Source organism: Electrophorus electricus, chromosome 24 (genome assembly GCF_013358815.1).
Source record: "Electrophorus electricus isolate fEleEle1 chromosome 24, fEleEle1.pri, whole genome shotgun sequence".
In the NCBI taxonomy this organism is placed as follows: domain Eukaryota; kingdom Metazoa; phylum Chordata; class Actinopteri; order Gymnotiformes; family Gymnotidae; genus Electrophorus; species Electrophorus electricus.
The window spans coordinates 226219-251818 of record NC_049558.1 but is presented as its reverse complement, the minus strand read 5'-3'; the positions used below and the strand labels follow the sequence as shown (position 1 = coordinate 251818).

Genomic DNA, 25600 nt, shown 5'->3' with positions numbered 1-25600 from the left:
AAAATGTGTAGTGCAGGTAAACTGCAGGACCAGAACTAGGAACCACTACTCCAACACTAAAGGAGGAAAAACTGTACAGTACCTGGAGCTTCCAGGGTTCTTCATCTGGATCCAGTATTTTGTCACACATTCTGGTCCTATAGTCTTCCTTACTATAAACCATTGAGTCACATGAGTTATCCTTCACTGTTGGTTTATTTCACAGTTACCTGGGGAACCTGGGCAATCTTGGCCAAAATTTCCACAGACCATTTTCATGGTGAGATATTAGATATTAAATGATAGATTTTGGGTAGAATTCTCCTTTAAATGTAAAATACATAAAATGGTAATAAAACACATTAGAGCCCAAGTCTGGGGACAAATCTTGCATGCAACTCATTAGGACGATGAGGGCGGATCTTCAACATGCAGGGACAGCAATGCCAAAATAAATAAATAAATAAAATTCAGTCCACACTTTCGCATTCATCTGAGGAACAGCTTGGAATCCCACAGGCGTTCTGCGTCTTTACTGCAGGGTTGGAAAACTGTGCATCTCTGTCACTTCCTTCAACCTTTTAAACCTTCTAATGAACTAACAAATGAAGTGAGGACGTTCGGAATGGTGACAAAACAGTGATCAGTACGCCAAGATTCCCAAACAGAAAAAGGTCATGAAAAAGGATGAATGTGTAATGACCATGAGTATGCTAATGAAATCCACAGACTTTGGGATTAGATTCAGGGTGCACATTGGTCCAGTCCCTGTGAGCGGAACGCCGTGGCTCTGGGTCACTACAGAGCTGGTCTCTGTGCTTCTCCCAAGGGACAGTGAAGCAGCTTCACTCTACGTCTGGATCGTTAGCCCTACTTTCACGCAGCGTAGAACTGCAGCCACGGAAAGGGTCCCAACAAACAGTGAAATGGAACAAAAAGGAGAAGCGGATGGCTGTGGAGAGTTAGTGCAGAGCATGCACCAGTCAGAGGACGGAAGTCGTCACGACGACAGCTCACACACGAGCCCAAAAGCCACAGGCACCTCATGCATGCATGTGAGCAGGCAGGCAGGTTAGGCATCAATAATCGAGTTCATGTGGAAACCAAAAACGGAAAAATGTAAGGGATGAACTCGTTGAAAACTATGAAGCATAAGAGGGTGCAAGAACATAAACAGTAAATGTTTGGGCCGGTTGTTTGGGCTTTTTTTTTTTTTTTGCTTTGTTTTGTTTTTATTTTAAAGCCTTGCTTTTAATGTGCACATCAACAGAGTAAGTGACTAGACATCCACTCCATCCTACTTACTTCCATATTGCTGTCTAGAGATCCTGCACTGGTGCGGCGCCCGCGCTTGCCTGCCCGAGACATGCAATACCACAGATTAGAGATGGCCATCACACCTTATGGGGGGCTAGTGGTGTGCACCTCCCTCGGCTCTAGGGGGCGCCAAAGGGACATGTGAGCACACAGAAAGCCTAGTTCAGTGTCTTAAAAGGGTGGACAGGGATGGAGGTTGGGAGATGGTGGTAGGCAGAGTAGTTGTACAACAGGCATTATTAAGGAGTGTAATATTCTAGTACCAGATTAATCAGTGGTCTGTGATTAATTTGATTAAATAAATGGACTGTGATTTATGTGAATAGACACAGACCCCGATGATTTTTGAGTTAGTTCTTATGCTAATGGAATGATTTGCAATTTAGTTTTTATTTAGCACTGTCGGACTCCTGTATTCCATAGTGAAAAGTACATTTGCTTAAGGAGAAATGTCTCAGTGTCAGAGAAATCTCTCAGTGTCTCAGGATAAACTATTTGGACTTGCATGAATCCTAATTGCACTCGGAAATGACAGACTGCAGAAGCAACTGCTGTGTGTGTGTGTGTGTGTGTATGTGGTCGTCCAAACCCCTTCTGCTGCTGCCTGTGAACGAGTCACACAAGCTTCAGCGAGACAACACGGCAGCCAATGGACAGATGACTGAGAGCCAGAAGCACTTCTGCACACACACTAGGCTGAGCGACACTGCACGATCAACAGCTATAACTCGCAGGAAATTTGGTGGCAGGGATGGAACGATGCCTCATACACATGACTGATTACAACTCATGCCACACTCCAAGTGGAGGACCTCATCAGCGATGTCGAACAACTGGGACTGAGCAAGGTGGATGGCGAGGGGACAGTGTGGGACACAACACCTTGTTAAACTAGGATGTTAGTATTTCTGGTGGGGGGGTAAATTGATGGAAAATAAGAATACAAATGGATTTTTTTGTTTCACTATGAATCTGATTCATTTTATGGATTTCATTCCATCATTTCTGATGGCCAACTGACAGCAAAAATTGAACCAGGATCAAAAATATTCTAGCACTTGGAGATGTCTTTGGAGATATCTTTTTGGAGATATCTTTCACCTTGGCTTTATGCTGAAATGTAAAGTGTAATTGGTCAAAACACAAAAAAAAAAAAGCTTAAATATAATTATGAAATTTATACTGATTTGAAATAAAAAGCAACTCAGACATGCTTGTGTTGGATTTAACATAACATCTGCATACAGCAAAGCTCTGAATCACTTCAAGTGCTTTTGATCAGATCAACATTATAGTCAGTTGGTTACAGGGTCAATGATACATGGGACTGATGATTCACCAGTTAACCTTTTAACTATGAAAGACAATAGTAAACTAAGCTTAGGATACAACAGAATATGAAATGTTATGGGAACAACAGGAGAATCAAAATGGAAGATTAACATTTTACAGGGTGTATAAGGCAGTTTCATTTTAGTTTAATCTAGCGTGGAACCAGTTAGCAAGTCTGGATATGACTAACCATGAATAAGAAGAAGTGATGTCCAATTAATTACAAATAAATAAAAAATGTTATCTAAATTTAGGCAGATATCATGCATCTCTATATGTCCAAAGTATACACATCAGGTTAGTGCATCCCTGGTACAGACATATTTTTCCATACCAAAATCTCTAACATTTTAGGATTTAATCATGTTAACCAACCTCTTTAAAACTCTTAACCAATGTCAAAGCCACAATATATAAACTCCTATACTATACAAAACATTCTCTCAACCTTTATGGTATTTGGGTACATAATCCATGCAATCTTATTGCACTAAAACAGAGAAAAACTTAGTCAGTCATCTACAGCACTATAGCATCTACGAATAGAAATTTATATAAATGCCAAATCATCTCTTTAATTGCCCTAAACACCTTTAACCAAAGCCCAGTAATACACACCACACAATCTATAAACTTTTAATTAAGACTTTCTGATCACCGTGGCACAAATGTACATATGAGGACTTTTCCTTGTCTGTGGTCCTGTTGTATAGGTCAGTGGTCCCACACAAAAACTCACCTGCTTCAGACAGGTCCCGCAGGGAGCTACTGAGCGCGCTCCTCTTTAGCCCCTCCCCCATGGCATAGGAGTCATCCAGGCTGGCGCGACTCATGGTCCCGTTGCCAGCCTCTTTCTTCAGGCCTGACATGCTCTGGGACATGCTGGGTCTTACTACACCTTTCTGCTTCTCCAGCTCAGCTACAAACACGAAACATGCATACGCACATGCTAGGTATATAGTGTTGTGAGGTGTAACCATTTTCACTTCTAAACACATAATTACAAATGCCACACAGGGACACCAGGGGGAGCTAAAGTAAAGCAAAGCCTGAACTGCAGCTGTCTGACTGTGTTCATTTAGTGAGACAGTAGAAATACACAAAATTGAAAAGCAATTCAATGTACACCAGCAGTCCCAGGTGTCCACAAGGGATCTGATTCTAGCCACATCAATGCAGAACTCACCAAGTCTGTGTGCTTAGGCAGCACATGAGTTCACTGTTTATTTTTGACCTTTATTTCAGCTTTTTAAGCTGCACTGATTTTATATTGTTTATGTTACCCTGGTGACAGTGAGAAGTCTCCAGCTCTGCCCCAGTGTGGCTTGGCTTGCCACAGAAGTGTGTGTATAGACGTGAGCAACGGTGAGTGAAGGAGAGATGAAAGAGATGAAGGTTGCCTACACTCTATCCGGTACTTTTCCATTTCCTGAACCTCAGCAATGGACTCCCGCAGGTCGTCAGTGAACTTCTTCCGGTCCTGGGGATTGGGAGCATTGAAGCTGATCAGGACCCTGATGTCAGATCCTGGGATGGCTGAAGTGAGCCGTATTCCATTGGGGTAATCTATAGGCACGAGAACACATGGGCTGCCTAGTGGAAAAACATCCTTAATACACTGCTAACAGTAGCCAAAAGCTAATAGTTACTAATTACTACTATACTAATGAGAAAGAACCTGGCGCTTGGAGACTGCTCAGTTTTATATACTGGTAGTGTCAGCCTTAGCCAGAAAGCTAACAGACCTCAGAGACAAAGAGAAAGAAACAGATGGGGGGGGGGGGGGGGCTACTAAAAAAAAAGTTACATTAACAGTTACTACTACTGCTACATTCTTACATTCTACTGTTACACTAACACAGTTACTGTTACTACTACTGTTACACTAACACAGTTACTGTTACTACTACTGTTACACTAACAGTTACTGTTACTACTACTGCTACACTAACAGTTACTGTTACTACTACTACTACTACTACATTCTACTGTTTCACTAATAGTTACTGTTACTACTACTACTACATTCTACTGTAACATGGTATAATGTTGTGAAGCGTGTTGTGATGCCTTGTAATGAGCAGCATCATAAAGACTTCCATGACTTACACTGGTTCTCAAAGAGCAGCACCTGCATGCCGTACAGGGAGAAGGACTGTCTCAGGCTGTACGTCACAGAGTTCTTCTTCTTCTGAAAAATCTTGGTTACCTATAAAGCCAAAGAAGGCCAGGAGTACGTGAGCAGAGCAGGTCTCAAGATCTCTCACAGATCCTGCAGCACTGACGTGCACCTGCAGGTTAATCTGCAGTCCAAGGCCTACAAGGTGTGTGTGTGTGTGTGTGTGTGTGTGTGCGTGTGTGTACGCGTGTGTGTGCGCGTGTGTGTGCATGCATGAGAGAGAGAGAATGAGTGACTGTGAGAGCTCTCACCACCAAGAGGTCGTTGAAGAGGAAGATCTCCCGCTGATGCAGGCCTAGCTTCTGTAGTTTGTTGGGGTCTGGCACTTCAAATAAACGACAGTAACACACCAGCCTACGATGGGGTAGGGAGAGCACCTATGGTTCACACACGCACACACGCAGGCACACGCACGCAGGCACACACACAGTTATATTATAAACCTGAAGCCTGTGCTTCCTGACTGCTTGTATTCAAGCTTCTCCAGTGAACCCCAACACAAAGGAGATGCTACACAATCATTTTCAGAAGCCTGCAAGCTTCTACCCTCGTCTCCTTGACTCAACTGATATGAATGAGGAGCTCTACCAACATGTCTGCAGGAAGTCTGAAGGCTTCAGCAGTAACAGGCACTAACGAAGAACTGCAGAAGTGAACTGGTTTGTGACCTTCTGGACTGCAGCATGCACTGTCAGCTTCCTGTCAGTACTGAAAGCAATACATTACCGCCATAGAATTAACTGTTATTGACCTAGTGACAGAGCTGTGAGTTCAGCTGACCACACTGCCGTAAAGCTTTATGCGAAAAGGCTCAATGTGGATTTTGGAGCTAGCATTCCTGTGAAGCCTGGCCTAAAGTTATAGATGCTTCTTCGACCAAATTCTGCTGCATGATAAATGATTTGAAGACATATTCCACCCACAGGCCCTGGTTCTCCCTGGTACTAGGAGTCTTTGCTTATATGTCAGGTGGAAGACAGAGAGAGAATACTTACACATCCTAAGCCATGATGAAGAGAGCCGATCTGCAAAACAAGGAGAAAGGAAATGAGTGTTTATCATATTACTGCAGTTACCGCTGATGCTTTCAGTGACTTACAATTATGACTGAATACAACCTGAGCAACTGAGGGTTAAGGGTCTTGCTCAGGGGCCCAACAGTGGCAACTTCATGATGGTGGGGCTTCTGAGTACTAGTCAAGTACCTTAACCACTACATATAGAAAGCTGATTTATAATTTCTTTAAGTAAATACAGTAAATCAACCTGATGGTGATAGAGGAAATGTTTTTGCTTGATCCTAAAAGGTTACGGAGGTAAAGGAAGATCAGTTACATTACACTGTACAGAGTTGAACAGCCAGTGAATATCTGAAACAAACACTGCAGAAACCTCCAAAACCTCTGAATGAAAATCTGAGGTGAGACTCTATAATTCTGCATCCAGTTACAAAAGGTAAATAATCAGGACATTTGGAGAATAAGATTATTTTTGGTTCACTGAAGCTGAAAATAAATCCATATCACCTTTAATTTGTTTATTATTTTTTTGCTAACAGTTCAGTGAAAATTGGCCACATATCCATCCCTCTATCCATCCATCCCTCCAACAAACCTAGTCTTACTAAAGGTCCCATTACGTCAGTAATCTTGATCACTAATGCTGCACGTCCATGAGAGACCACAGAGGCATTAAGCAGGAGGCAAGCAGGAGTCAGGCTTCGACACAACCACCTCACTAATCACAAGCCCACCTCCCCACTGCTCCCAGGACTTTACACCTCAGCTTTTATGGCTGACATCACTGCACAGGTACTAAATCTTGAACTCAAAGACACTTTACAGTCAGATATCAACTATTACACTCACTCACACACCTGATGAAATGCTAAGGATGACAAGAATTAAGCAGTAGGTCATTCTCTGAATTCATTATGAACAGCTTTTGTATCAGTACCTTTGCTAACAGTTACGGGTTGTATTTGATAAACAAATGCCTAAGTGCACCTGCAGTGTGATGTGACAGACTTCAGAATGAAAGCAGAATTGTGGGGATGTGCAGCACAATAGCACTTACTGGCTTCTTTCCCACAATCAGTTTCTCCACCTTCTGAACCTGAGACACATGGTCCTCATTGGTCTTCAGCTCCTTCTGCCGAATACGCTCATATATGCCAATCAGCATCTCACGAGGAATGTCCTCGCCATCATCAACGCCTAAAACACACATGCAGACACACACATGCATTTGACATCAGTTTGGCAAAATATGGCAAACCTGAATGCTAAACCTAACCCCATGGATTACTTCCATTATCCACAATTCCAGTTTCTGAATTTGACCTATGTGTATATCCTTAAACTGATAACCACAAAATATTGTCTGATCATCTTTGATCATATGCTCTAATCAACTTCTGCAAAAGGCCATTGAACACAGTTTCTGAAGACTCACCTCGCAGGTTCTTCACAAAGTCCTCCAGCTTCATCTTACGCTCAGGCTTCACGTTGGGGCTGTACATGTCTGTGTTGAGAAGGATGATGGCGAAAGCCAGGATGAAGATGGTGTCTGGGTTTCGGAACTGCCGTACCACGCCTGGGTTGCAGATGCAGTAGCGCTGGCTACGAAAGACAGGACAGTTTCAGGACTCCAGTACATCTAGACCTTGTTGTATCACAGTTATCTCACAGTGATCTGTCAGTTATATAAGCACACTGCTTTCCCAGTTAAATAAGCAAAATGATCTCAGATAAACCAGCACAGTAATGGTTGTTGTCATTCAGTGTAGCTGCAGTCTACACAGGTCAGACAACTGCCTTCACAGCTCATCCATCAGGCTTCCAGCTGTTTTAATACTTCTAGTTAGCTGTTTTTTACACTTAAACCCAAGACCATCAAACCATATATTAATATTAAAAATAAGAACACACTATTACACTTACACAAATGTCTAGTGAAGGATCCCTGCTGACCCTAAAGCTTTTCTGACCAGTTAACAATGGGGTTCCTGACCAATTAACAATGGTTGGCTTTTGTACTTAGTGTACACTCAACTTGCAATTAATTAATGATGTTCCTAAATGCTTAATATCTAACATTTAATAAAAATAAATACCTAAAACACAAATGTACTGCAATATTGTGATATTGATTAACATCATATATTGTGCAGTCCTCCTACTGAATGATGGGGTACAGCATAGAAAAACCATCAGTGCACACCTGAAAGCCTCAATTAGCCGTTCCACCTTCTGGGCTTCTCCTTGGACACGAATGTGTGCCTGGAATTTCCTGAGAGCTTCATCCAGCTCCATCCCTGAGAAATCCATCTCATCCACCACACAGCTAAAAACATACAAACAATTAACACAAATCAGATTTAGTATCAGAGAGCAGAGTTTACCAAAAATTTCCCTGCTAATTGCTGGGCTAAAAAAAACTGAAACAGAACTTTGAAAACTTCACATGTGCAGCTCAGTAATGAAAATATATGTTTAAGAGGACCAGGATTAATCCGGAACATTCAGCGTGATTGACAGAAACACCGAGGCGAACCTGCTCCATCAGATTAAGTCTGCTGGTACTTGACATTACTGAGGTAATCTGGAATGAAAGACTTATTGCCTGTGTGTGCGTGTGTGTGTGGTGTGTGTAAAACAGAGAGAACTCTATGTAGCGTGGAAAGTGTGTGAACAGCTGTCAGGAGGAGATGAATTAATTTCCAGAAAAAGTTGTACCTAATTAGACATACACTGTTTGATTGGATAAAGAGAGGGTGTCTGCACAGACAAGCAGAAATCCTCAGGGGACAGAAAGTAGATCACTTTCACAGACACTGTCCTAACAGCCTCTGGAAGTATAGTACTGTGTAATGAGGCAGCCATAGGAATCTGTGCAGGGGATTAAGATTTTTAAAGTAACAAGTCACTTTAAACAGCCAGTATGTATTTAATTTGCATACAGCCCAGGCCAACATGACATATTTCCCAAGGCGAAAGAAAGAAAACACTTACTCTAATACATCCCTGTTGAACTGTTTCTGCCGGTTGCCTAGGAATTCGCCAATCATCTGGCGGCTCAGCCCCTTCCTCTGAAGCAGGAAGTGGGCCACGCCCACAGGTGTGTCCGGAACAAAACCTCTCTCAGTCAGGTATTGAATACCTTTCTCTGGCTTTCTGAAAATGAATCAACAGATTTGTCTCAATCTTGAATATTCTGCACCCTTGACTCTGCCCTTTAACCCTCTCAGAGACCCCATGATGTGTTGCCTGAGTAATTTGAGAAAAGCATGAAGGGAAATGACTTTGGGTGAAATGTCAGAAGATTAAAACCAACAAAACAAAACAAGACTATTAGATGGCGAAAAATGAAGGTGAGAGCACCTGTGAAGTTTATTACCTATGAAATATAATTTGGCATGACTCCATATGATGATGTGGTCCACCAGGGTTTCCCCTGAGGGTGAGCTGGAGTAGAAGGTGGCATGAATAAAAACAACTTCATACTGAAATGCCCTCAGAAATTGCAGCCAAATTCACTCACACACAAAGAAAATGCAGATAGTTTCTATAATTACAACATACCATTAAAAAATAAAAGGAGAATATGTGCACTTGCAATAATCTAGGATCAATTTTGTCTGTTAGTTTTCTGGAGTAATACCATTAAACAATTAAAGTACAATTAGTCAAATTAATTGAACTAACATTTTATACTGCAGTATATTGCAATAATTATACAAAATGATCTACTGATTTTTCTATTCCACACACACACACACACACACACACACACACACACACACACATTTTCTACAATTCCTTTTTGTCTCTGAAGGAAACCTGACTCTCTCACACAATCCAGTTCGATATGAGCTGTAGCACTGAAGTCCTCTTTATGGACAGATATTCTCCAAATTTATATTCGGATTCAGAGAGCAAAGTGTTCAAAACGTTTTTGTGCAATCCTGTTCACTCAAAAGGAAAAGGGCCTCTGATCTTTTAAGTTGATAAAGGTATTCGTTTTTCTTTGCTGAGTTCAAAGCGAATTGGCAATTGAAAGTAAGGCTCTCACACAGACGTCAAAATATACAGTTACACCCCCAAGGACACCTATTAAATAGAATAATCTCAAAGCTGAAACAATAAGACCATTTCAAATGTACTTAGTTCCCACACTCATAGGAAGCCTTACTAATAAAGCATCTACAAAACTCTGAGTAAGTTTAGCCCACTGTTACCAATTTGTCTACTCCAACATATTAAGCACCTAACAAATGAGTAATGAAATAATTATCAAATAAAATAAACTTAGACATGAACTTCACATCTACTCCCACAACTGGGCTAAAGCGTGTGGATCTCCAGAAGTGGAGGACGTACTTGTTGAAGAGGTTGAGGCCAATGCGGTAGTGGCGTTTGCGGATGACGTCGTTGCTGAAGGCAGGCGAGTCCCAGCTGTTGCGCGTCTCCTTGTGATACGTCTGCTTGCTAAGCATCTGCTCCCTCACGCTGTCCCGCGATGACGACTCTGAGCTGCAGTTGATGGTGTCGGTGGAGTTTGAAGTGCTGTTGATGCTGTCGTTGTCGCCGTCACCGTCAGAGAAGTCCGACTCTGATTTGCTCTGTCGATTCCCGTTGATAGCCAGATGGCTCTCCAGCTGCCGGTGCCTGTGTCGGATGGGCTCCTTGTCCCGGGAGAAGGGGGGTCCTCGGGGAGGCAGGCTGTGAGCCACGTGCTTGGGACTGGCTTGCGGTCCGGCCACGCTTCGCTCGTAGAGATTCTGCTGCTTCAGCGAGTCAATCTCAGAGCGGTCGCTGTCGCTTGGCGGCTCAATGGTCAGAAGAGGGAGGTGTTCCAGATGCAGCCTGGGCTCCTGGACCTCCAGAGACGGTGTGCTCCGGCAGCTCGTGTCCGTGTCTGCTTTGTCGTCCTTCAGGTCCATGCGCCAGTACTCCTGGGAGGAGACCACAGACTGAGACTGCTGGTCCAACTCAGTGCCGGACGGTGGGTCGGCTGAGCGCGCAAACCGGATGGGGAGCGAGAGGTCCTCCTCATCGATGAAGAGCGTCACGTCACTGTATGAAGCCATCATATTGTCCATCTTGTGCTGGCTAGCCCCGTGAGCTGGGTTCAACTCATACGCAAGCTGGGCCTGCATGTCCTGGACCTGCTCGTGCTGGTCCTCCTCCACTTCGTGCAGGCTGCGACAGTTCAGGGCGTCATCGATTGACTCTGCCAATGACTTCACTTGCCTAGAGAAGGCGTCCTCCAGCTCTGTAATGGTGTCGCTGAGGTCGCTGGGAGCTGAGGGCGGAAGTGAGCACGCAGGGGCCACTTCCCCCCGCTCGGCCTGCACCACAGCTCCCACCTGACTCCCCTCGTCAGACACAGACATTTGCTGGCCCTCCAGAAATGAGCCATGGCCCTTCTCGGGCCCCTCAAAGGAACACTGCATCCTCATGTTGGACAGAACAATCCGCCGTGACATGCGGTTCTCTGACATGGAACTCCTGAGACGTTCAAAGTTCTTGTTCATCTGGTACTGGCGGAACGCTGTCTGGATGGTGCGAGCAGCATGTCTGCTAATGAAACGCCCGCCATATTTCCTCTCTAGCATCTCCACCTGGGAGGCCCGACAAAGAAGATTAAGAAGTTGGCCTTTGAAAATGAATAGTGCCCTTCAACATCATTAACAACATCAGTGAACGTAGCTCCCTCCCATTAGTCATACCTGCTTGTCCTGGAGGTCCGTGGAGAGCTCATAGCTCTCGGAGAGGGAGCGTGAGCGTTTGATGGCCTCTTCCTCGGCTTGCTTGCGGAGGATGGACTGGGAGTGCTGGAGTTTGGGCCGGCGTGGCCGCTGGGGCCCGGGCAGCGCCGTCGGGCCGTACCCCGCACCCTCGGGGCTGAGCGAGGAGCCAGGGCTTAGGGGACCGTAGCCTGGGCCCCGGTCCAGGGACGGAGTTGGCTCAGTACTCTGAACCTCCCCCTCCACACTGCAAAAGACAGACAGAGCACACAGTCCTTCAGCTGTAACGTGAGGCCAGAAAACCCACCACAGATGCCCTAGCAGAACACGAAGAGCAGACTAGTCTTCTTACTATGACTGTAGCAAAGAAATTGTTACAAATGCAGAAACTAGAGTCAGTACCAACGTATGACATGTGGTTCAATGAATCAACTAACATTCTGCACTCGGGAGAAACTGTATTTTCTATGTAATGAACAACTAGAATTATTTGATAAAATATGGGACCTGTTGTTTTCCTGCCTGGTAAAGGGTCAAGAATAACCACACCTGATATGTGAAGTACCTGGAGCTGGACATATACATGTTAACAGTAGAAGTCTGGATTGTAACTGTACTTTTAAGTTTTCGACCGGCCAAGTTCCAGTTGTGTTTTACGCTGTAAATGAAAATAAACACTTTCATTTCACCCTAGCAGTAGCCTATACCACAAAGTGCACTGCATTCAAATACAGTTCTCTGAAATCTGACAAGCAAAGCCTTCTCTGTCTGAATAAATAATACTGGAATATTTTACATACCACAAATGCAACAGTTTTATGAACAATAATAAGTTTCACATTTCACTTTTGTCAATCAGTAATGCTGAGGGTCCAAGAATGAAACCCAACAGCATTTGTTCCAGTCAGCTGATCAAACAAACGTGGGACTCAAAAATGACAGTAAACACAAAAACCATCAAATAATTACAGTAAACACCAAACGCATGAAATACATCAACAGTGGCAAACTTACAGAAACAGAATTCATAAATTAATAGTCAAGATCAAATTTTTACACTGACAGGTGTAGCAGGTCAACGGTTGGCTAGCGGAGTAACGCTTTAGTAAAGACACCTTCACATATCACATATTAACATCACATATTAGCGTAATGTAAGGTTTTACTCACTCACACTCTCTGTCCACAAGCCTTCTTCCAAAGAAAGGACTCCTGTGTCCAAAAAACTCGCAACTCTTCCTCCAAATATTATTAGCCATCACGAAAAAACAAACAAAAAGTTCAAAGTGCAGCGCAGACAAAGTCTGCTGTGATAAAACAAGACCAAGGACCAATCATTTACCAGCACTACCACGTCAGAGTGGAAACACTGTGCTTGGAACCAGTTTTTCAGAGGTTAAAATCAACAGGTATAGCCAAACATACAGGCTGTAACAGCAGAGACGTCCAGGCAGTGAGGCAGCTCGGGTGGGAGATCCTAGTGCCCCGGTCCTATCCACGGCCAGTAGGAGCACTCCCTCGGGCAGGGCTGCGTGAACCAGGAACTTTCACTTTAAACAAGCGATGCCTCACTTATAGTGCAGGCTGGGCCCTCCTCCCACACAGCCCCTGCCCCTAATGATACACATGCTTGCAGTACACAGCAGCAGCAGGCTCAGGAACCTGGCAGAGCAGATAGAGAACTGCTCTTATTCCTCCTCTTATCACACGTTCAGTCAAACTGACACTTATACAAAGTTGTGGGCTTCACTTATTTGGGAATGGAGTGCATATGTATGTATGTACATCTTGTAAAATGGTCTGCATTAAGAAATACAGTAATGTAAGTAAAGGCTAATACAATAACCTACTGAGAAGGCAGAAGGTTACATAAAAGTGCAGGCATGAGATTCTCAAAGGCAGAAAGTGAAATGGGTGGTAATGTTTACACATTCATCAAACACTAAGTGACTTAAACCCCTACTACCACAGCTGACTACAGGGGTAACAGGAGCAGTTGAATGTTCTGCTCAGACACCGGGCCAGAATGGTACGGATGAGCTTGCTCTGCTACATAAGCACAGGCATGCTCGCATGCACTGGCCCACGGGCCTGGGGCTTGTGGCCGTGACAACGTGGTTTACTGGTGAAGCAGCGAAGTTCACACATCTTGCATAATGGCCTCCACCATCTGTCTCAGCTCTGACTCTCTCGCTCTCTCTCATCTGGTAGAGATTCTACCCAGCATACCCTTTACAGCACCACCACCAGTGACAATGGATATAATGTACATAAATAAAAGGATAGAGAGAGAGAGAGAGAGAGAGAGAGAGACCCATGTCTTGCTGCTCTTCAGGCCCTGTCTGGTCACTTCCTCTTTTTGCAAACTGCTACTGCTGGTGCTTCTTCCTTCAACTTGTTCTGAGATATTTTTCAGTAGTGAGCTGGAGACAGTGTTCAGTAGTGAACTGGAGGACATTGTGAGCATGTCCATTTCAAATCGCAATACACAAGCAAAACTGATTTGACTTATTGAAGAATTAAAGGTTGTTTTCTAGATTTGTTTAACAAGTTCAACAATTTTAAACCATTTTTCTAAACGTCAAGCTCCACAGCAATAAGCACTCTTCTGAAATTAGTTTTGTGCGTTTGCCAACAGAGGAAACTGATCCAATAAAAGCTTTTGTATTTGTACACAGATACTGCATATAAAGCAATTGGCATCAGAATCTATTAATAATGTGCATATACCAAAAAATGACTGCTGTCTTGTACAATGTACAAAAGACGTGATGCATCCAAATTGAACTAAAAATGCTAGTGTGTGGGGAAATGTACATACATGTACATATGATGGTTATAGCACATAAAACCTGGCGATAAGGAGCAGACCCTGAGTTACACAGAGGACAGCAGTTCACAGCTTTCTGTGCGGTGGACACAGAAATTCCACATGATAGCAACAACACTGCTGCTGTCTGCAGGGCCTTCAATCTTTTGATCTATGGATCTCTAGCTGGAGGACACATGGCAACGTCAGCAGACAGGGCCAGAAAACCATGTTTACTGCCTGTTCAAAGTTGGTTTGACTGAACACAGGGGGCAGACTGAGCAACAATGTGAAGTACAGGAAAAATATTAGGATTATCCACCTCTGAAATCTCAAACACACTCAATAACCCCTGAAGGACAATAGCTTGTCACAAGAGAGGTCGCTCATGACTGGGACTCTGGTTCAAACCCCAGCTGGGCCAAGTGTCACCACTGAGAGTGCAGTGTGGATCTTTGGGTAACCTCTTTACCCAAATGCCACCGTACTACTTTTGTGTCAGCCGCCCCTTTTTCACAGCTCAAATATTCACAGACGCTTGCTGCTGTTATTTATGTCTTCTTCCACTTTTACACCCTGCACATGGAACTGGTGGATGCACTGTACTTCAATCAGTAGAAGACACTATATCTGATCCCCATGACTCAGAAGCTGGAAGTAGATGTGGTCTCCACACTCTGTGTGTGTGTGTGTATGTGTGTGTGTGTGTGTGTTTATAACCAAGATGACAGAAAATAAGTATCATCAATTATGTTTAAGATCAGACATGCTAAGCAGTGACAGGAAAGTGTGTGAGGTGTGTGTGTATTAGTGAGAAAGGTAACTAAGCATGCAGTGTGCACTACAGTTTCCCCAAAGGCTGTCTCACCTTTGCACCACAGCGAGGTCATAAAAAGAACATTCTGGAAAGAGCAGCTGTTGGCGTGCACGTGACGGAGAAAGCGCAGTGCCTGACAGAACTGTGCTGCCAGCACTCCCTTCAATAAAAGCACGTCCAAACTCTCCACATGAGACGAGACTTCTAATTTATTTACACTTGCAATAGCTGCAAAGTTGTAACATATAGCTGAACTTGCATCTCAAAGTCCCACTTCTTTATGAAATGGCATAAATTATGAGTGACTGCCATAAATGGAGACCAAGCATTTACTATATGAGCGATTTAAATTTTTTAAAATATCTCCCTAAGCATGTGTTAGAATTCTTTCCACATTCACCAGCTTAACCGCAAAGACCATAAATACAGCATATAGCAATTCTGAGGTTTTATCCATTAATGCAGAGATTCCTTGGTTATGAAAAACATTACTAAACCAGGAAGCAAACTAAGACCTTACATTGTCACTAACAGTAAGAATAGTGGAAAGTCCCATATGAAAACAAAGAAAATGACAAAATGAAAAAAAAGAAAATAAATTTCAATTAATTTCGAGTTGTCACTCTGGTGGGCAGATCAGGTAAAACTCTCCTATATATTCTACAGTAAGACAAAGAATAATTAACATGATGGGAATGCTACAGAACCATATGGTAGCAGTTCCTCGTGGGGGGAGCATGTGCAGGCAGTAGGTGGAGGCGGGCAGAAGTGGGTGGAGATGAAAATGGGTGGAGGCGAAGGAGGTGGAGCGGGTAGAGGTGAGTGGAGGTGGAGGTGGGTGGCAGAGGCGCTGCCCTCCAGCCCCTCCCCGCTTCCTGCCAAGCCAGCAGGAGCATCCAGAGCTTTGGCAGCTGCGTGCGATTTACAGTCAAGGGCAGGATTGGATCCGTTTAACCGGACGCCCCATAAACGTTCCCTCAACCTCCCTTTAACCGTCCCCAGAGCGCTCCTAACAGACGCTGCTTGAGGTTAATGTATTCCATCATGAGTTGGGGGAAAATTCCAACATTCCCAGTCCGGTGAGTAAGCATGGATAGAGGGGTTAGTGGAGGAAGGGGGGCAGGAAAATGTCCACAGACGTTCTGGGAAATCCGACCTGCTAATGAAGAGCAGTAGTGTGTATGTGTGTGTGTACGCATGACTGTATGTGTGTGTGTGTTTCTCCAGTGCCCCACACACCACTACTCACTCACATCTGTCTGTACCATCACGCTGTAGCATGTCAACATCCTCATGTGTTCCAGCAGTACCCTACACAGCATGTGCGTCTCCCCTATAGGAGATACGGAGATGAAATATTCCCTACTGCTGGCAATGGGGCCCTTGGTTCTCGCTAGTGAAAGCTGTACGCTTTTCCTATGCAAAAGGCAGCACTCTCTCTCGGGCCCCCAACCGTAAATGCCAACAGTACATAGCGGTTGTCCCGGAGAAGCCGGGACCAGCCTGGGGCAGACAGCATGGTGTAAAATAGCTGTCAAGAAGCTGGAGGAACTGGCAAAGTAAATGGTGACAGCCGTGGAAGAAGGCCAGTCGTCGTGCAACCAACAGCTGCCCCATCAGGAACGTGTTACTTCCAGAGAATGTCGGGCAGAGCTGCCGATGGTCATGGTCACTTGGACCGGCGTTAGCGTCAGTGTGGCCCGGGGAATTTAATGCTCCTCTGAACCCGAGGAAGCAGGAGTCCCGTATGCAAGCTGTTGCCTGATTTGGCCAGGCAGTGCTGAAATGTGACACTGTTGTATCCAGTATGTCACAGCAGACTAAAAAAAACAGCTTCTGTCTAGAGGACACTCAAAGTAATGCCTTTGGTTATGTTGCCTGGAAGGTTTGTATAACCTGTTGTAGGTTTGGTTACTCTAAGTTGAGGTAGACAGAAACATACAGAATGCTGTAACATGTTGAGAAAGTGCTCAAGGGCTTAACACAGAAGATGTAATGAAGACAAGTCAAACTTTTCACAGGAAGATGGATGTAAGTATGAAAGTATACAATTTTTAACAGGCCAGGCATGAATCTTACAAAACAACCATCAGTTTTGGAGAGTGCTCCTTTAGATGTCTTCATAAATAAACCATACACTGGCTTCTCACAGATGCCACTCTACGTCACGCCAGGTTGTTGTCAGTCATACACAACACGCCTTTAACCTCATTATGGAGCATCTCTCTGATAAAGTCACACAAGCTTATTAATGAATTCATATGCGGTGTACAGACACTACACACACTAGCACAAGTCCTTGACTAGGATGTGTAAAACTCCAGGCACGAATGGCTTAAGCTCCTAATAAGAAATGAATTAAATTCCTTCACAGAAATGCAGAGACATACTGGGCCATCGAGAGACCAGAGTATGAAATCACTGGGCTAAATTACTACCAAAATATGGAAGAGAACCTCTTGTAATTATCTCAATAAATGAAAGGTATTTCCAACATGTGAACACGTTCAAACTGACCCCTCTACTGTGGATACTGAAGGCCATTTCAGCGACATCACCCTAGTGAGCCCTCCCCACAACCCGCTCTGCTCACAAACAAAGACTCGTTTATATCACCACAAGCATCAGGTAACTTCTCATATCCTGTGAGTTTGTTCTTCAAACTCACACCCACCCACACATACATACATAATACTCTATTACACACACACACACACACACACACACACACACACACACACACACACACACTGCCCAGTCTTACCAGCCATCCAATTCCAGCTCCAGCAGGGACTGGGTCTTCTCAGAGTTGCACTGCAAGCACCACATATCTGCCTGATGAGCACACACTCCCGTAGAGCTCTGTGCCTGGCCATCACCACTGCACCCTGCAGACATGTGGTCCCACTCGGAGACAGCCGGCTAGGAGAGCCTCCGTGGAAGTCAAGCAGGCCATCGTCAGAATCACAAACAGAGCCCTGTCTGTCTCTCTCACTCTCTCTCTCTCTCTCTCTCTCTCTCTCTCTCTCTCTCTCCCTCTCTCTCTCTCTCTCCTTGGTACTGCCCCCTGCTCACAAGGAGTGAGTGTGAAGGGAGTGGGTGGGGTCTTAGAGAAACAGGGGGCGTGTGCTGTGTGTGAATGGAAGGACAGGAGCCAGGGGAAGGAGGCGGGGCTCTCTCCCAGTTCCGATGCCAATGAATGGAGTGAGTAAAAATGGCTTCCCAGGCTGCATATATAATAATCTGAAAAGTCTGAGAAAAAAAACCCATAAAATGTTAGTCAAGAAGAAAAGAGAGAAGGAATGGTGGGTGTCCACAAGATGATTCTCCGCCTCTTTTCAAAGGCAGCAGAGAAATGTTAGGGAGGCTTGGCAGGGGATGAGTGTCTATTAATAGAGCAGAGAACAAGGGAGAGACAGAGAGAGACAGACACACACACAGAAAGGGAGAGAGAGAGAGAGAGATAGAGTGTGTGAGACACACCTGCCTTTAAATTGACCTATATTAAAGTAAACCTCTCTGTTGTGTGGTATTTCTGCAGGTCTGCATGCTCTTAACCAAACTCTGCAGCTTTTGGTTAAGGGTCACACTAAAAACACACTCGACGCACACTCAACATACTGTGGGTGTGCTCAGCCATACACCCTCATAGCGGCACACCATCTCCGTCACACTCCTAGAACGTGCCGAGCATCCAAGATGTCTGTAGCGCTTTAGGAGTCTCCTCAGCTCAGACAGGTCCCGAGTTGTCTGTGGACCAGAAAGCTTGTGTGACTATGTGAGGAGTTTGTGTTTAATTGGCCCAGCGCTGACTGGAGACAGAAAAGGACGTGGGTGTTTGAAGGGAGACTGGTCCAAAGGCCACAGAAATGGGGGGACGGAAAGGCAGCTGAAGCAACCAAAAAAATGCCGAAAATAATTCCCAGATGGCCATGTGCATTTACAAGAGCATGGCAGGATGAAGCTGGCCAATGCCTCTAATTTGCAACCTGACATTTCTCTCCCTGAGGAGGTACTGGTTGTTTCCCCTGGCCTCACCGAAACTTCAAACAACAGACTTCCAAAGGGAAAATGGGTGTGTGTGTGTTTATACGTGTGTGTGTGTGTGTGTGTGTGTGTGTGTGTGTGTGTGTGTGTGTGTATGCGCCCAAGGGGGATGGGGGTCGCCCATATAAACATTTGCCATTGTGAGCTCTTTGATATGATATGGATGACAATGAGAGCAGCTGTCTGTGACTGGGTGTCCCAACGCTGTGCTATTTTAATGCCGCCGTGCAGTGCTTGCTGCTATAAGAGAGAAGTACAGCTGTCTGGTTTTTGTGACCAAGATGATTTACACACAGATATCATATGTTAGAGCAACTTCCTCTAATGCACTTTCCTTGTTCACACAGAAACCAGGTCACAGAACTGTATCTAATGACTGTCCTTCTAATATGCCAGAGCTACTAAGTCCTTGTGCCTCTAGGGCAGTTAAAAAAAATTGCTCGGTGTTTACAAAAACCAGGACCAGGTTTGGATTCAAGGGCCTGGATTGAGTATCAGGGTTCCAGATGCTCCTCTTCAAAAACCAGCAGGAAGAACAGCTACTTTTGATCCAAACCGGAGCCCGTAGGCACGAGGGTGATTTAGACGATAACACTGAGCACCTGGGGAGGGGGTAAACTAGGGAGGGGGTCTCCGGGGGGCACAGATCTTACCACAGATGTACCGCAGATGCTGAACTGTCTTTCTCACAGTGCCTCTGTGTTCTGACTAAAGCACCACAGCTGAGGCGTCAGGGCTCCCAGGAAGATCCTCCAGGACCCGAGGCCAGTTCACACCTCCTGCTTGTAATCAGGACCATTCATGAGCTGCTCAAGACTCCATTCAGATTTACCCTACAAATCCAACAATGAACTCATGCTTGACATTTATCAAATTTCCTTTTGATTGTTGGAGCATTCATTTTCCATTTTATATGACATGTTAGAGTAATGAAAGAGTTAGCGTAAGACTGGAAGCAGGTAGTAGAAAAAAGAATTTAATAACAGGTGTCAGAATGAGTTATAGACTTTATCAACTGTCTGCCACATCATTTTAACAGCATTTTGAGCTCCTGTCAAAGGCAATGATATAGCTGGAGCAATGACAACCAGCCAAGTATATTACAGTCAGTCCTGACAGAAACAATTCTAGGACATGTATGAGAATAAACAAATTTAATATTGTACTAAACTAAAGTGTAATAATATTGTCCAAACAAGGGTGCATGTTTAGGAGTTCTTTGAAGTCACTAAATTGATGAGCAGTCAGCTGATCTCCCTCAACCATATGATGATGTCATGGAAGACAATTCCAACTGGACAGTCCCTCAGCCTCCAAATGCATCTGCACTGGAACCAAAGCTCAACCAGGCCACGGCTAAGTCTGCCATTGCTCCTGCATGCTCAGGGCTTCTCCACCATGGGTCTCTCTGAACATCCCGTTAAGAGCCGGGGTCGACTACAGTGCCGACAGACACGTGCGCGAGTCTTTCTCACAGCTCACGCTGAGCTCCTAACCCCCTTCTGCCTACATAAACATACAGGAAAAGGCAGAGAAGAAAAATGAAATGAAAACGAGAGGCCCCAGGCCCAAGGGAGGGCTTGATGTGTTAATGCAAACCAGCAGAGAGAGAGAGAGAAAGAAAAAGTCCCTCACAAGCCAGGGCTTTGTGCTCCTCAGCCCAGCCCAAGCAGGCTAAATAACAGCAGTCACCCACTGATGTCATGTGCAGTTTCTCACATTTTCATTTGCTATAACAGACACTGACTCGCTGCCTGGAGTAATTCTGGAAACAGCAAAGAGCAGGAACGTGTGTGGCTCCGACTGGAAGTAATTAGGAACAGTGATGTCATGATTTGATACAATGGAATTCTTTGAGGGGAAAATAACCAGGAGGTGGAAGAACGTCTAGGATCGGCACAGATGCAGGCTGGGCTGGAAAATGGTTGGCTGGGAACTGGAAGCTTTATTTCTACAAGTTACCAGAAACTGAGAAGAGTTTGGCTGCAATTTCAATTTAAGAGTACGGAAAAGGAAGTGAGATCAATGAGTGGGCCCTCTGATGGTGGCAGGAAAGCTGCTGGACCTTAAGAGAGTGATGGAAGATCAAAAGAACATGAAAGCTGTTTTCACAACCAATCCCCCATCAAACCCTACCACCATCCAACCCTACCGCCATTCATCACATCTGCGTAAACCCAGGTTTTCCAGGTATCACTGCTCTGACCACAAAACCAAAAGAGCCAGCTCCAAGGCACAGCAGCCAGAACACACACCTTCCCTCTTACGTTTAGTGTGTGTTCATATTCACCCTCCTCACAGCAGCGCAGGCTGCTCTGATCATGGGTCTATTCCAATGGCTCTCCACCCACCTCTCCACCCACTTCTGACATCATCCGTAGGCAGAGTTCTTTGACCACACCCAGCTTGGAAACCAGGGCTTTACAGGCTCGTGGGTATGTGAAGTGTATAACATTCATGTATAAGCGGTTGTATAAATGTTAGTCTGTTCTGACCTTCAGCCTACTTCTCTGCTCTCTCTCGGTAATCCTTTGTGCCGTAAACAGTTCACCTGAAGTGTTGACACACTGAGTTTTAACTATGTTCTTGTGGCACAGTTTCCTCTGAAAGGGACATCTCGAAGAACATTCTCAGTTCTGATAAGATCACTGGACAAACAACTCATTTTAATTTTCTACATCATTATCTACTTCATTTCCTGATGTTCTGTGGGACAGGAGCAAGAGTGATGGAACAGAAGATTTGCCATCCAAAGAAAACTGAGGACTTCATCTGAAATGAATATTAACTATTGAAGCATCATGCAAGATCTGCAGATCAAAAGTTTTTTTTCTTAAGTGACGCTTAAACAGTGGTTCATTCCACTAATTTATCAACACCGAGTCAACTCCAAACAAATACAAATAAAACAACACCATGAAGACACAAACCAGCATTTAAACATCAGTCCTAATTTTCTATCTGTGTGTCATCATGCTGTGTCTTATCTGCAGCATTGATAATACTGTACTCTGTGAGCTGGCTTTTACTGGGAGCTCCAGACACATTATGAAACCAGAAGAATGCAAAAGAAAGGCAACTCTGTTCAGAATTAAATAATTAACCACAGCCAGTTACAACACAGTTGCAATAGTGCAATAAAACATTCCGTCCCCAATATAAAGAACACACCATGTTTATGTCTAAATGGCAAATAAGACATGAGTCAGGAGAGTTACTCAACAACACACTAGGAATACCCAGAGGGTGGCTACGGAGAGCAAAAATAAACACAGCACAGCAAGAGCACATGACACAGCATTCCAAAAGCCACCAAGACATGCTCACGTGCACGCGCTCACGCGCTCACGTGCACACACACACACACACACACACACACACACACACACACAAATATATACGAATACGTATGAGTGTACAACTCCATCTGCTGACCTACTTCTCCCATTGCACTCACTGTACTAGAGTAACTAGAGAATGATAGACAATGTAAACCATAATTTCTAGCTCCATTTCTTGCTGGGTTTGAACCATTTTAACCCAATTTTAACCCAGGCAAAAACACTGCATTGCACACTAATTGCTGATCGCTGGGGGGAAAAAAAAAAAAAAAATTATATATATATATATATATATATATATATATATATATATATATATATATATATATATGTAAAAAAAAAAATTTTGGGCTTCCTACACTACAACAGGTCGACTTTATAGTACTTTTTAGTCTGAATTCAAACCTGTTTTTAGATTTTTTTTCTATCATGTATGCTTTTTAAGTGATAGAGCAATTAAGAGGGCATCCAACGCAGAGAGGATCCAACACAGTGGGGATTCAGCACAGTGGGGATTCAGCACAGTGGGGGTAACCCTTTTTGTACTACACATGATGACACATGAGTATAACGGAACAAAACAATATGGGTGACAGAAATTCTGGAAACATCTGGATTCAGCAGGCAAAATATATAATAAACAAGTATTTTTTGCAGGAAGCAAAATCATTGCTGACCAGTGTAATTTTAACCTAAACACAGTTTGTTGTAACCGATGCGGTGTGTGTGTGTGTGTGGGTGTGTGTGTGTGTGTGTGTGTGTGTGTGTGTATTATATGCTAGAGGAGTATGAAACCACCACATTTTTTACAATGTAAAAGCTAAACTGAAGCAGCAACAGCAAGCCATAACATACACACCAAGCAATGACTACAGAGTGATCAGAAGCTCCTCCAGTCTCAGACATTCACAAGACATGAGATAGAGATAAAAGCTGAGGTAGTCGTCCTTGTTGTTAGACACGGATTGCAGTAGTGGAGTGCTGTGGGGGTTCTTCAGTGTTTATAAGACAACAAACACACAAGATAAACAATAAACCAGGCAAAGCTACATACATCAGGAAACCCCACAGAAATACTTATAAGTAGTGTATAAACTACCAAGGACATGAAATTACTGAACTGCAGTTAACTGGTCAGTCCATCAAGCTTATTTTAAACACAAATTGACACTGGTCTCATGTGTTCTGCAATCCAATGTGAGTGTTATAGTAAACAACTATAACAAATGATCAAATCTAAATGATGTTAGAGAAATACATTTTCATAGTGAAACCTCCATTATTCTTTTTGTCCTTAAAACGTTTAAAAATCAACAAATTTACAGAATATAAATCTGAATTATTCTTTATAGAGCAGCATGTTAGTTCTCCTCTGCTGTACTTATTATGGCATTGGCACAACTTGAAACATGACAAGCCATTCAACACCAAACCTAATAGAAACTCAGACTCCTAGTTACATCCACCTGTGAGCTGTTCAATATTTGGTCATTTAGAATACAACAATAACCAACCAAACCAACCTTGCGGTGAGGCCAGGTCTCCTCAACTCCTCCCACTCACCTATACTTCAGGCCCCCAAGCAAAGAGCACACAGGAGCAGAATGTCTCACCGTGTCCGCGACCATGTGGGCACGGTGGAGCTGACACTGGGGGGTGGAGCTACCAGGACAGAGCTGACGTGGGAGGCCAGAGTTGACAGGCTGGAGCTGACTTGGAAGGGCGGGACTAAGAGGATGCAGCTGACGTGGACACACTCACAGCTCCCAACCATCCAGGCACACGACACTCTGTGGTCTGGTGCAGGCCTGACAGGACTACGAGCCAGAAAGGAATATGGCACAGGGGGAAGTTAACGTCTAGACAGGAGAGGGATTTTACATTAGCCTTTAGAAATTAGGGCAGTGAAACAAGTCTGGTGTTGCTAGTGTTATGGGTTATGAGGCAATCTCACTGTAGGCCCTTGTCCTGAGCCAGTGGAACAACGTGACCTCAAAGTCACTACTGGAGAGCAAAGGAATGTCTCTGAAATTTCTTCCTCTGAACCTGCTATTATATGTAAACATGTGTCAATCATCTTTAACAGACCAAAAGTTACCATTCACCTCCAAAACCTCAAACAGCTTCTCAAGGGTAAAGACAGATAGCTCAACATCTTCACTTCCCTTAATAATGCTGAAGTAGTGGGGTTTTTTTGTTGTTGTTTTTTAAATGACCACGCTTTCCTACTGAAACCGGTCCAGTGCGGTTTTGTGCTTGCCTGCTCAAAAACATTGTAATGTTTCGGGGAAAGTGCAACGTCAGCCTTTTAAACAGTCGCTGAAGGAAATCCTGTCCTGATGCAGATTGGCTACTTTTTTGTCTCCAAACAGCAAAACTTGATTAAGAACAATCAGCAATATGTCAGAGTGAGCTGAAACAGTGCCAGAAAACAATTATGAGAATCCCTGTTGAGTGTGAGGTATGAACATAACGTGGGAGCTAATGATCAGTCATGGATGAACAAGCATATGGACTCAAAACTTGTTGAATTCAACAATGTTTATACCATGAACTCAATAACTGTTTTATACCATATACCATGACAATGCCACATGTACAATACGTTCTCCAACACTGGCTTATCGCTTAACCATTTCAAAATCAATTCTTAATCTGACCTGAAAAATCAGATGAATGGCAAAAGGCAGTCACTGAACTAGAGCAATTACTGCCAAGTATACCAACTGGACAGATGTGTACATGGTGAAGGCAGACAGGTCCCAGACCTGTAGTTGTTTGGTAATGTCAGGAACTTCTGTCCTTGGGCCAGAACTAGGTTTTAAATAGAGTGAGTCAGGCTTGTGCTGTAAAATGGGTTCACGACCGCTCAGTGAGGTACCCGAGTAGGTGAATTCCATACATAGTTCAGAAGCAAGGCCGAACGCCTCAGCCTTCCTGCCTCAGCCAAAGATCATCAGGTCAAAGGGAAAAGGAAGAGATGGGAGCATGTCTGAACTTGAGTAACCTCCACAAAACCTTACGAAAC

The 25600-nt window shown here is 44.1% G+C and overlaps 1 protein-coding gene across 9 annotated transcripts in view; it reads right to left on the bottom strand.

Annotated features, from left to right (window-relative positions):
- LOC113572285 (IQ motif and SEC7 domain-containing protein 1-like) overlaps positions 1–25600 on the bottom strand; it is a 77652-nt gene that overhangs the window by 5068 nt on the left and 46984 nt on the right. For 4 of the 9 annotated variants that reach the window (XM_027001710.2, XM_027001712.2, XM_027001711.2 and 1 more), the window contains exons 4-14: positions 11541–11805; positions 10189–11432; positions 8821–8982; positions 8030–8152; positions 7262–7428; positions 6884–7023; positions 5803–5832; positions 5059–5184; positions 4738–4837; positions 4033–4194; positions 3368–3547 (exon numbers count right to left, since the gene is read on the bottom strand). In XM_027001710.2, the coding sequence (XP_026857511.2) occupies positions 3368–3547; positions 4033–4194; positions 4738–4837; positions 5059–5184; positions 5803–5832; positions 6884–7023; positions 7262–7428; positions 8030–8152; positions 8821–8982; positions 10189–11432; positions 11541–11805 (2699 nt within the window). Of the gene's footprint in view, positions 1–1284; positions 1335–3367; positions 3548–4032; positions 4195–4737; positions 4838–5058; positions 5185–5802; positions 5833–6883; positions 7024–7261; positions 7429–8029; positions 8153–8820; positions 8983–10188; positions 11433–11540; positions 11806–12728; positions 13126–17948; positions 18198–25600 lie in introns of those variants that run through there. The other 5 variants (XM_027001705.2, XM_035522295.1, XM_027001708.2 and 2 more) reach the window with 3 other exon arrangements.